General features: G+C 43.4%; 3 protein-coding genes across 3 annotated transcripts; 2 read left to right on the plus strand and 1 right to left on the minus strand.

Annotated features, from left to right (window-relative positions):
* Positions 1-1,739: 1,739 nt before the first annotated feature.
* Positions 1,740-12,963, minus strand: cfap77 (cilia and flagella associated protein 77). Its single transcript, XM_080765204.1, has 7 exons — positions 12,857-12,963; positions 11,882-11,953; positions 6,703-6,802; positions 6,294-6,549; positions 5,708-5,813; positions 4,404-4,505; positions 1,740-1,899 (listed from the first exon to the last, which is right to left on the minus strand). Exons 1-7 carry the CDS (start codon positions 12,860-12,862, stop codon positions 1,825-1,827), a joined length of 717 nt encoding a protein of 238 aa, XP_080621330.1. The 5' UTR covers positions 12,863-12,963; the 3' UTR covers positions 1,740-1,824.
* Positions 8,256-9,206, plus strand: LOC308317774 (transcription initiation factor IIB-like; the record flags this gene model as incomplete). The annotated part of the gene is made up of 1 exon (XM_080767053.1): positions 8,256-9,206. The coding sequence occupies one exon, from the start codon at positions 8,256-8,258 to the stop codon at positions 9,204-9,206; it is 951 nt and encodes a 316-aa protein (XP_080623179.1).
* On the plus strand, positions 10,354-11,604 carry LOC308317228 (protein transport protein Sec61 subunit alpha-like 1; the record flags this gene model as incomplete). Its single annotated transcript, XM_080766084.1, has 1 exon — positions 10,354-11,604. The coding sequence occupies one exon, from the start codon at positions 10,354-10,356 to the stop codon at positions 11,602-11,604; it is 1,251 nt and encodes a 416-aa protein (XP_080622210.1).
* Positions 12,964-13,152: the final 189 nt, after the last annotated feature.

Raw genomic sequence — 13,152 nt, forward strand, 5'->3', positions numbered from 1 at the left:
TGTCTCTGTTCTCACAGAATAGTGTCTCTACTCCTCTTTGACAAACTATTTCCTGACAAATTGACAATGAACTTAACTTTATATCCTGATATTGAAAATGGAGTGTGTTGTAGCAGCTGTTTATTTCAACAACACCAGCTGGTCAAACTGAGGACATCCACACGAATTACATTATTTAAAATATAAACGGCATCCGAGTATGCATTCTGATTAGTTATTTTAATACATCAATTGTTAATTTTGTTGTTTTCATTTTCGATTGTCTTGTTTTAGCAACAAACGTTTGTAATATTTAATGCAAATGAATCTATAATTAAAATTAACTACAAATGTATTACAGACAGACAGTAGGCTACTGCAAATAGATACTCAAATAGATTTACCTGTGGGCCACATTACAAAAATGGCAAGGGGCCAGTAGATAAAATTACGACATTAATGATACTTGATAACTTCTCTCTTTCAATTGCTTTATTTTCGCAAAATGTATCAAAGTACAATGTGCATGCACACAATATGTAAATAAATAAATGTGTTACATTTTCTTGCATAAACACAAAGAGCTGTTTCCATAACTGCACAAATTATTGCACATAACATGAGTAGCTGTTATAATAACATAATAACATAACATGTGTAGCTGTCTGTCTGCCTGCCTGCCTGTCCAATTGTCCATGAGTAGCTGTCTGTCTGCCTGTCTGAGTAGCTGTCTGCCTGCCTGCCTAATTGTCCAAGAGTATAGCTGTCTGTCTGCCTGTCTATGAGTAGCTGTCTGCCTGCCTGCCTAATTGTCCATGAGTAGCTGTCTGTCTGCCTGTCTATGAGTAGCTGTCTGCCTTCCTGCCTGTCCAATTGTCCATGAGTAGCTGTCTGTCTGTCTATGAGTAGCTGTCTGCCTGCCTGCCCAATTTCCCGCAATTTCCATTTCCATCTATTAATGGCAGCTGGGTTTCATCATTCAAATAAAATAGAATTCTGTCCGTTTAGCTATAAAATTATGTCAGGGAATAGGGATACACAGTATATGTCTTTCATTTGCATTGCATCTCCCCCCCAAGCTTTTATTTTCGTTCGAGTAATAGTACAACTCTAATAGTATTACTTATAATAATGTAATTAAAGATAACTTCATTCAGATTTATTTATTTTTATTTCATTTTCCAGATTTTTTTTTAGATTTTCATTGGTGGGCCAGTCATAATGGTCCCGCGGGCCTGATGTGGCCCGCGGGCCTGAGGTTGAGTATCACTGGGCTACTGAATAAGAAAAGGAGGTTGTGCATCAGAAATGGGTTTTCTCAGTGGAGTGCTAGACCCAGAATCCAGTATCAAAAGTAAGAATTTAAAAGAATCCTCAAAAGGCAGCACATCCAAAACTTCTAATAAAGGAGGACAAAGTACTCACATTTCAACTTTTTATTGGCACACACCAATAAACGAAGGCATGTGCGTTTCGGCTATATGACCCTTCATCAGAGCATTGCCAATAAAAGGTGGAAATGTGAGTACTTTGTCTCCATTTATTTGAAGTTTCGGATGTGCTGCTATACCTTTATGGGATTTCTTCAATTCCTTTTTTGACAGACTGATAGTAGGTATAAGTACTGTCTGAAAGAATGTAAATGTGTTTTTGACTCCAGTTGTAGTGCAGGTCTGTTTTTATTGAGTTGAGGAGACAACATTATATAGAAAAACAGTAGAAGGCAAAGAAACTGGTTGTCAAGCATGTCTGTGTCTGATGAGGCACATTTGTGTGCAAGCTATGAATGATGCTGCACCTAACAGACAAAGAACACAACGGACTCGTGTGATTATCTCTCCTCATTTAGGTTTGTTCCTCTCCGGTAGATGATCTGAGATGAATGTCTTTATTCCTGAAGGTGCTCAATGCTGGTGCAACCTGGAGGACGGAGAGAGAGGGGGAGATGGAGGGAGATGGAGATATCATGAGGGGAACAAGAAATTAATGTCCCTCTTCCCTCCTGATCGTTTTGATCTTTCAACAGAAGTCTGTTTGTCTGTCTGTCTGTCCCTCCCTGTCCAACAGACAGTATAATGTATATTATTTGTGTGAACTGATCTGGAAGCTGTTCAGATTCCCAGTATGGTGGTAGACAAGATGTTACTATACAGACTCAAACTGGTAACCCTTAAAAAAAGGAATTATTGCAGAATAATCTCTAAATCTTGAGAGATTACTGCTGACAGCTCCGAGAACATGCAGTACACATCTGAGACATCGGGACAGACAAACAGAAACACACACAGAGCGACGGGATAGAAGAGAGTTCTTGGAGCGGGCAGGAAGCGTGCACGGCGTGCTGCTGCTGCTGGACTCTACTCTGCGTTTGTTGTGTTTCAGGACGAGGAGAAACAAGGATGAGAGGGAGAGATGACAAGATAAACAAACAAAATGATGAGCACATGAAAGGAGGAGAGAAGAAGAGGAGAGCATACCTCGCTGAGATAATGAACTGATAAATGTTTCATGAGGCTATAGCGCTATGTTGACACACACACACACACACACACACGCACCCACACACACACACACACACACACACACACACACACACACCACTCAGAAGACAGTGTTTATGACCAGTAAAGACGAGCTAGAGAAAGCGTGTGTTCTCGGGTCAGAGTTTCAGTACGTTAAGCCATGATAAGCTGTTTCTTTATAAAGGGTTTTTATGGAGAGGAAAACGCTTAACGCTTATTTTGTTTTTGGATTAAGTCTTTAAACAGTCTATAGTTTCTGTTTATGAACTGTATAGATGATAAATAAATTGTTCTATAAGTGAATGAAAAACGTATAGTATAGGTAGCTATGACGAGGTGCAAGCAATACGCATTACTTTGAGATATGAGACGGCAAAGAAATTATATCAAAAGAAACTGAATCCTGAATGTGAACATTATGAGATTAATCTCACAATGTTCACACTGCGGTTTATGGTAGGCTACCTTAAAACCATTTAAAATTAGGCTACATTAAACTATGATTGGCTCTCTCTGTGTGTGCACGTATATAGGCGTCTGGTGGCAAGAGATCTCACATACTATTCCCTCTCTAAATAATGCCATGTATTGTGACTGTATTGTGTAATTATGACTCTCTCGCCCTCCCACAGGCATTCTCCTGGCTCGACACGGTCTCGAGACCGAGTACCGGTAATTAAAGGACAAGGAAGGTTAAAACGGTGATGACACCGTGGATAGGAATCCCCCCCCTCCCCGCTCTGCCCTTGAACGATATATGACGGTTGTAACTGCTAGTGACAGTTGGTTCTGCAATAATTTCTTTAGTTTGAAGTCTGTTTATTCTTTATTTATTGTTTGTCTTATTTTGTTGTTTGTTTGGATACTTCCTGTAATTTGGCATACTTTTACTTTGACACCTCCTGTTACCTGTCCATATATAGCTGAAGCCTGTTAGCTTCACTCACCTCAGACCAATACTCATTTCACACAGCCAGACTCCAGAGTGAGCAGAGGGAGAGAGCACCAGTGTGTGTGTGTGTGTGTGTGTGTTTGCACCAGACCACACGGTATGAAATGTTTATGTGACTCTTATTATGTTTGTACTCTTATTGATTAAGCAGTGTTAAAGCCTGTGACATTTGCAGTTGTAGTGAACTTTTAGTGACTGAAGTTGTCTATTGTCTACAGTGCCTGTCCTATATGTAAATGTGACCATCGGTGACTGTTGGTTCGGTGACTGTTGGTTCAAGTTGGTTATGCAGCCCTTTAGCACCCTCGATACGCGGAGTGAGGTATACATGATTATTTATTTGTCTAGTTTCCATTTGGAGTATCATTCATGATTGTATTTGTTTGGTTTTCGTTTGGTTGTGGTACTTTTTGGTTATTGTGCATTTTCCTTGTCTTATAATTGAAATGACTTGAGTTTTGTATCACGGTATTTATAATTGACCATAAATTAACCATTTTTATTGTTGATTGTACTGCTGAAGTGACAAGTTTAATGCACAGATTTTAGTAGTGAAACTATGAGATTATCGATTGTAACTGTATTTATTCTATATCCTTATAGTTTTCACGGTGTTGGAACAATAAACACACCCGTCGAGACCACCCAAACTTGTCATTCTTTCATCAATCGAGGGGCAGCTACAACGGTACTTCCGTAGGGTTTATCCTGCTGGAATTAAGCTGGCCACCGGCCCCAAGAATCCCAAAAGGAAGAAAAACCTATGTTAATAACTAATCTCCATGTTCACCGCCCAGACCCTCCGGCCCCTGAAGAAGAAGAGAGATAGAGACTTTGATTTATAGATTTCGCCCTGACGAATTCTCACCTCCTATTCACCTTTCCCTGTGAACTCACTTCTGAATATACCAGCCTGCGGGTCTTGGGTCAAAGTGCGACAATATATATACCTGTGAGAATTGTGGCATCTTCCACAGTGTGGGTGTGTGTGGCAGAGGTCTACTCTTCCTCAGCAGACTGGTCCTTGTCTCTGAAATGTGACCTAGTTTAGACTACACACACACACACACACACACACACACACACACACAGACACAGACACAGACACAGACCAATAAGTCACCCTGAGGGCTGAAACAACAGAGCTTGATATGGCACAGTTGAGAAGCAGCCAAGCAGGAGTTCAACTATTAATCCGGATCCATATATGCAGATCTAGTATGTCAAACCATGTGTGGCTATCCAGGGTTTGATGAGGTCAGTGTCGTGATCTTCATATATGGAGATCCAGGTGATGATAGTCAGCTCCACATATGGAGATCCATGTGTTGTATCAACTTTGTTCATTTGCGACTTGCGTCAAGGCAACCACAGTGGTTATCATGAGACTGTCACAATATGGCCATATATTGACATTCCCATAATTGGGCTTAATTTTGATGACATCAGAGATCTCCATATATGGGCATAACAGGGAATTGTGTTAAAGTTTTCAGGCAGAGTAGGGCGTAAAATGTGTGCTAATTAGTAAGGCCAGGCGGGGCCTCCGGCCACATAATTATAGAGCGTGTCACAAGGCGCGATGGTGTCTGTGGGAACCCTTGGCCAATAACGGACCGCCATTCTTGATGATGATGTGCGATGATTAGAGAGCCCTTCACTTCACACGGGTGTGATTTTTACTATTTTGAAAAACGTTATATAAATAGTTCAAGCCGAGCTACATCGGCACGTTGTGAGATTGTAGATCGGCTATTTGAACTATTTTAAAGGGGTTTTCAAAATAGTAAAACATGGCAAATAAGTTTGGGGTAAGGCCGGGGTAAGGGCCCTGAGGTGGTGCAGATATTAGCCCAAATGTGTGTGTTGCTTCTTTTATTTGTAGTCCTACCTTGTGTTTGTTCTGTAGACTTTGTGTGTTGCTTCTTTTATTTGTAGTTGCGAACGCAGTGAGCACTTACTATGAGACCTAGCAGATCATGTCTGTGCGTGTGTCTGTCCCGCTATCCAAATATGTAGTGTGTTGCATCAGCAATCACTCAGCTCCATATATGGGCACAAAAAGGGCCAGGTCCACTCAGCTCCATATATGGGCACAAAAGGGGCCAGTGATTTGTTTGTTGTGGACCTGGCCCCTTTTGTGCCCATATATGGAGCTGAGTGCGTTCGCTTCCCGCGTTCGCGCGTCTTACTCGTCCTACCTTGTGTTTGTTCTGTAGACTTTGTGTGTTGCTTCTTTTATTTGTAGTCCTACCTTGTGTTTGTTCTGTAGACTTTGTGTGTTGCTTCTTTTTCGCTGTTCCTCCAGCCAACGTTCAGCATACTGATGAGATATCAAGTCTGAGATAGGAGATGACGCCCTGACGGACAGAGAGATAGACAAAGAGAGAAAGATAAACATACAAACAACACGACTGGCATTTGTGTGTCCGTGTGCTGTGTTGCAGTGTTGTGTCACCACAGTGTTGTCACGTGGTGCGTCACTGTGTTGTGGATTGGCATCGCATGCTGTGTCACTGTGTTGTGTTGCTGTAGCGTTATTTAGCCATGGTGTAAATGGTGCATTTACTGTATATAGCATTTTTATCTAAAGTGCTTTACTTTACATAGATTGTGCATTGCATTCACCCATTCACACACACATTCATACACCGATGGCGGAGGATAATGCAAGGCACCAACCTGCACATCGGAAGAAATTAGGGGTTCAGAGTCTTGCTCAAGGACACTGGACACTGGAACTGGAAACCTCACGGTTCTCCCATCCGGCCTCTCTACCCCTGAGCCACTGCCGTTCGGTGTGCCATGCCGTGTTGTGGCCCATTGTACTATATACTGACCGTGTTACAGTGCCATATATCCTGTCAGAGGTCCCACCGCGGCCGTCGGCATTCCCTTGGCCGCTCCTGTGTCGGCGGGGCTGGGGGCAGGTGGACGGAGCGCTGCCCTGGGAGAGTCGCTGCGCTCGGTACACGGACAGCTCTCTGGTTGTCGCCACACCCGACATCACAGCTTCCCTGTTCAACCTCACCCAGTCTGTCTCGCCTTCAGCCACACTACCGCCGCCATCTGAATGAACCTTCCAACTAGAGATAGCTGGGGGGGAGAGAAAGAGAGAGAGAGAGAGAGAGAGGTGTGTTACTTCTCCAATCTAGTGCTGATGCTATGTGTTTGTGTCAAGAAAACTGAAATTAACAACTACGTCTAACTGTGTGTGTGTGTGTGTGTGTTCCATCCATCCATCCTTACCCTGTGCCACTCCTCCATCAGATCCAACGGTTCTGATTCCATAGGTGAATCCTGTATCAGGACAGACCAGACCTCTGGACTGACTCTGACCCAGGGATGGCTGCAGACGGAGACAACGACATCTTACGTTTCCATGTTAATTATACTGTAAGTCTTTTATGTGACAGTCTTTGGAGTTGTGTGTATTATTAATGGATATTGATTGTGTGTGTTGGTGTGATATCTCTTTTACAGTACATGTCCCCTGTATGTTGTGTTTAACACAACATCAAGGACTTTTGGTGAGGTGACCACTGGAGCTGAAATAACGTTGAGCGGTGGTGAGTAAAAACAGAGAGAAGGGCTGGGGCGGTGGTTTGCTCTTCACTGCGGCTAGTGACGTTATGTTGTAGTTCGGTGGTCACCTTACCAACGAAAATCCAGACTATGAATGAGCATTTAGACAGCCAAGACACAACAGAGCAGATATTAACCCCATGGATGGGATTACTGTAGAGTGCAATAAGAACAAACAAACAATTGTTTAACACACGTGGTCTAAAATGTGGTGTAACCCTATGGTTGTAACTGTTACTAACACAGTTTTACAAAGTTTCATGCATGGGTCCAACACCGTTCAACAGTTTCACACTGCCATCTAGTGGATAAAAAGCTGTCATACATCAAATACACTGACTAGACTAGAGCAATGGTTCTCAACCTTTTCAGGGTGTGACCCCCCAAAATACTCATATTTGAACTGGGGACCTCCCACCCTGACAAGCAATTGGAATTGTAGGAGTTGAGTTTGCGGCAGTTCCCACAGATAAAGATTGTGAAAAGAGCAGATCTACAAGCTCACAATGCCTCGTGCTGCAAAGCGGTGTGAGGTTGTATTGTCAAAATGTTTGCCTCTTTATTATATTATTTGACAATTTGGCCATTGTTTGACAGTTTTTATAGTATTATTTGTTGAGTAGCCTACTTTTGCTGCAGAAATGTTATTTAAATTTTTTGTTTCATCTTCTTTATGTATTAAAATCTTAAAAGTCCTTAAATTGTCACTTCACTGTCATATGGATACCCCCCATCATTGTAGGTGTCTTTTTATGCCCATACATGGAGATTTCTACATCCCTTTTATGCCCATTATATGGGGATTTTTAGATCTGTCTGTCTGTGTCCCTTTTATGCCCATATATGGAGCTTTCTAGATCTGTCTGTGTCCATTTATGCCCATATATGGAGATTTTTAGATCTGTCTGTCTGTGTCCCTTTTATGCCCATATATGGAGCTTTCTAGATCTGTCTGTGTCCCTTTTATGCCCATATATGGAGATTTCTAGATCTGTCTGTCTGTGTCCCTTTATGCCCATATATGGACATTTCTGTACCGGTCCCCCATTAGCCAATTTTAGTATAGGATTAATAACTGTGACAGACCTAGTGATGTGGTTACCTTGTCAACAGTCTGATGTCATGGACTGATATTTGGACATGGTTGACTCAGCGAGAGAGTCTCCCTTTATTCTGTGACTGTCTTCCATTTGCCAAACAAATCACTACTAACTGACATGGCGTCGACGAGCCGCAGAGATGCTCTGGCGCTTCCAAAGGTCCAGTGCCCCGACCACCCTGATGCGCTGCTGGTGGAGGACTACAGAGCAGGCGACGTGATCTGCCCTGAGTGTGGCCTCGTAGTGGGCGAGCGTGTAATCGACGTGGGTGCAGAATGGCGGACCTTCACCAAAGAGATAGCCACCAAAGACCGATCCAGAGTGGGAGACGCCCAGAACCCGTTGCTCAATGGGGGTGACCTAACCACCATGATCAGCAAGGGAACAGGTGCAGCCAGCTTTGACGAGTTTGGCAACTCAAAGTATCAGAATCGTCGCACAATGAGCAGCTCAGACAGGGCCATGCTGAATGCCATTAGAGAGATTACCACTATGGCAGACCGCCTCAACCTACCAAGGAATATTATAGACCGGACAAATAATTTATTCAAGCACGTTTATGAACAGAAGAGACTGAAGGGGTGGAGTAATGATGCCATTGCCTCAGCCTGCCTTTACATAGCCTGCAGACAGGAAGGAGTTCCAAGAACATTTAAAGAGATTTGTGCCGTCTCCCGGATCTCCAAGAAGGAGATTGGCCGGTGCTTTAAGCTCATCCTCAACGCACTGGAGACCAGCGTGGACCTCATCACCACAGGAGACTTCATGTCACGCTTCTGCTCCAACCTGGGCCTGCCCAAGCAGGTGCAGATGGCCGCCACCTTCATCGCCAGGAAGGCTGTGGAGTTGGACTTGGTGCCCGGCAGGAGCCCCATCTCTGTAGCTGCAGCCGCCATCTACATGGCCTCCCAGGCCTCGGCTGAGAAGAAGACTGAAAAAGAGATTGGAGACATTGCCGGCGTGGCAGACGTCACAATCAGACAGTCATATCGGCTCATTTACCCTCGTGCCACAGACCTCTTCCCTCCAGACTTCAGATTTGACACACACAAACTGCCCCAAATGTGAAGATTGGAAGATTTTGAGAAAATTGTGGATTTGAGGGGGTTTATCTTCCGCACCTATCTTCCCTCCTCCTCCATTGTTTTGGCATTTTCAAGCTTTGTTTAAGATAGGTCACTGTATGGCAGAGAGAGAGGAGAGACATCCATGCAAGAAAAGATCGGGTCGGACGCGATCTTGGATTCTCACACTCACATGGAGCATAATGGTCTGCACTAACTGAGCCACCAGGCATCCCTCTTCTCTTCAAATGATTATAAGCTAAAATTATAAATAGCATGACAACATAATTGCAAGTTACTGTCTCTAAACTGATTCTCAACCTTTTCAGTTTTCAGGCTGTGACCCCCCCAAAATAATCATATTATTTGAACTGGGGGCCTCCCTCACCCAGACAAGCAAATGGAATAGAGGGTATATGCGCATGCTTAAAGTTAATGGCATATCGAGTGGCAAAGCAACATGTAAAGTGAGTTTAACATTGTTTAATGTAATCAGATAGGACTTTTCTGTTTGGATGTACTTTGGGCTGTCAATGCTAGAAAATAATCTTAAAAGTCCTTAAATCCTTTTGTCACTTCACTAACATATGTGTACCCCCCACCATTGTATGTGTCTTTTATGCCCATATATGGAGATTTCTTTGCTATGGTTACTTACCATTGTCAAGAACAGTCTGACGTCATGGACTCAGCGTGACATCACTGTGATGACAAGAGTCTCCCCGCCAGACAGAGTATAAAAGCCATCACAGTCTCAACAATAGCGCATAATCCAAGCAACATAACTGGACTCTACAGTTGTCTTCCCTCTATGAAACTGACTTCCACAACAGGATCATCCAGAATTATACTTCGGACTCCTGTCACCCAAAACACGCAGACTTTGGACATTCGGACGTCACAGCCGATAGTGCTCAGCGTGCAAACGGTGGGAAAAAGCTTTAAATTGTGTGCATAATCAAGGAAACAAGAAAAAACAGACAATGGACACCATTGGAGATACGCTTTTACAAGTCATCAAGCCGGTCTGTGCCTTTCTGCCAGAGATCCGGAAACCACTGAAGAAAGTTCAGTTCAAAGAAAGACTAGTGTTCACTGCTATCGCATTGGTCATTTATCTAGTATGCAGTCAGATGCCACTGGTTGGCATTATGCCACCAGACTCGGCAGATCCCTTGTACTGGATGAGAGTAATTATGGCTTCCAACAGAGGTACTCTGATGGAGCTGGGCATCTCACCCATTGTGACATCAGGCCTATTCATGCAGTTCTTCCCGGTTGGAGACAAGACCAAAGACAAAGCCCTCAACGACAAAGCGCAGAAGTTGTTTGGAATGATCCTCACCATTTTCCATGCCACCTCATATGTTATGTGGGGCATGTATGGAGATCCTCGGGCGATTGGCTTTGGAATCTGCGTGCTCATCATCCTCCAGCTGTTTTTTGCCAGTCTGATGGTGTTGCTGTTGGACGAGCTGCTCCAGATCTACGGCCTGGGTTCTGGCATCTCCTTGTTCATTGCAACCAACGTCTGCGAGACCATCGCCTGGAAGGCGCTCAGCCCCGTCACTGTCAACAGCGGCAGAGGTACCGAGGTCGAGGGAGCCATCTTTGCTTTCTTCCATCTTATCCTCACCCGCACGGACAAGGTGCAGGCCGTGAGAGAAGCTTTCCTGAGACAGAACCTGCCCAATATCTGGAACATCGTCGCCACGGTCTGCGTCTTCGCCGCGGCCATCTTCTTCCAGCGCGTCAGGGTGGAACTGCCCCTCGTGTCAATACGCAACCGCGGTCAGTCCTGCTCATACCCGATCAAGCTACTCTACACCTCCAGCATGCCCATCATCCTGCAGTCTACCCTGGTCTCCTACCTCTACTTCGTCTCGCAGAGGCTCTCCGTGCAGCTTGGCAGCAACTTCCTGGTCAACCTCCTGGGATCCTGGTCCGACACCACTAGCAGTGGAACGGCTCATGCCTACCCAGTGGGTGGTCTCTGCTACTACCTGTCTCCACTGCAGTCCTTTGGCTCTATTCTGTACGAGCCAATTCATGCTGTTGTCTATATCGCTTTCATGCTCGGTTCCTGTGCCTTCCTCTCCACTAAATGGATCGAAATGACAGGAACCTCTGCCAAAGATGTGGCCAAGCAGCTGAAGGAACAACGGGTGGTTCTGAGGGGACACAGAGAGTCTAACATGGAGAAGGAGCTCAACAGGTACATCCCCACGGCTGCTGCCTTCGGTGGCATTTGCATAGGAGCACTATGCGTGGTGGCTGACTTAGTGGGTGCCATTGGTTCCGGTACAGGAATCCTCTTGGTTGTGACCACCGTCTACCAGTACTTTGAGCTCTTTGTCAAAGAACAAAGTCAAGCTGGCAGCATGGGAACACTGCTGTTCTAGAAGATACACACAAACCATCCATTCTCTAGTAATTAATGTTTTTCATTGTAAACTGACACATTTTGTCTGTCCAGACTCCAGAGTACCATTATTGTTGGGCATGGGTATGCCCCACAAAGGGTATTTCCCCAAAAAACAAAAACAAAGGGAAAAAAACAAAAAAAGAGATGTAGAATGTAGATGTAGAATATAGAATCAAAACAGTAAAGTAAAATAAAAAAATAAAAACAAATCACAGTTACTTTACACCACTGAGTTTAGTCTGCATGCTTCTTACCCTGATCAGCAGTGGATTGTTCAGCATGGAATCTCTGACTACGCCAACATGAGCAGAATGCATCTCTCCTCTCTGATAAATGACAAGAACATAATGATTTATGAATAGGCCTATTACTATTACACTGGTTTTCAACCAGTGGTTCTTGAGGAGGTTCGGTGGTCCCCAGCTAAATGATGGAACGTCTGTAACCAAATGGACCCTTATAGATCTTTAACTCTTGAGAAGTTGAGAGAGTAAAATCAAACCAAGTATGGGTCAATTTGGTTTCATTTTACGCTCTCAAGAGTTACATTATTGTTAAACATCTGCATTACTTAATTTACAAGAAGTCTACACAATTACAGAATGTAAAAGAAATTATATTTTGATCAATGTTTGCCAACAGCATTGAATTGTGGACAAAATCTTAGCCAATGATTACAAAATATTCTTCAATTTTGGATCTGCTAGGCTAAATCTCATCAAATGGTGATCCAATAATAAATGGGCCTTGCCCATGATATGGAAAGAGTGAAAACCACTGCTATTAGACATCCTAAAGCTGCTTTTATAAACCTTCCTTTAGGCCATCTAGGCCTATATCCAAATTCCATCAATCAATCCTTACTTTGTTCTGGACAAAAACGTCACAAAACATCCCTCTAAATTTCTACTCATACATACATTAGTTCAAATGAATCAACATTGAGTAAGTAAAACATACAAGAAATGTCTCCATTATAAAATGCACTAAATGTTACTTAACTAGCCTGCTAGCATAACCGATAACTGCTGAACTGGTTTCAGTTTAGCTTTTTGTTTTGGAACGAGTTCTAATAATAACCTCAAACATTTTGACAGCTCAACAAGAGTAGCATAATTAGACTAAGTTGTTCTTGTTTTTACATATTAACTCCTGACCGAATGAACTGATCGATTAGATTTCATATAGGCTATAGTTACTAGTTCGTTTATCAGTTAAATGTATTCTACCTGCATGGCTCCGTTGCTCTGCCTCCTTTAGTTGTTGCTATGGGAACCAGACGCTAAACAATGACAAGTCAGACGAAGTCTCCTGGAAATAAAAACATCTGGGTTTCCGAGACTAGACGAAGTCAACTTTTAATTTGTGTGCAATAAACAACAACATATTACAACAGAACAACACATAGGTATTAGGCTACATTCCCGATACTTCTTCACCTTCACCCAACAGCCAACACACTGAGTACATAACCTTACATGTAGTAATACACACTCCGACCAGCAGGCGGAAGCACCCAACAAGT

Source organism: Protomyctophum bolini (genome assembly GCF_963924005.1).
Source record: "Protomyctophum bolini genome assembly, chromosome: 6".
Taxonomy (NCBI): Eukaryota; Metazoa; Chordata; class Actinopteri; order Myctophiformes; family Myctophidae; genus Protomyctophum; species Protomyctophum bolini.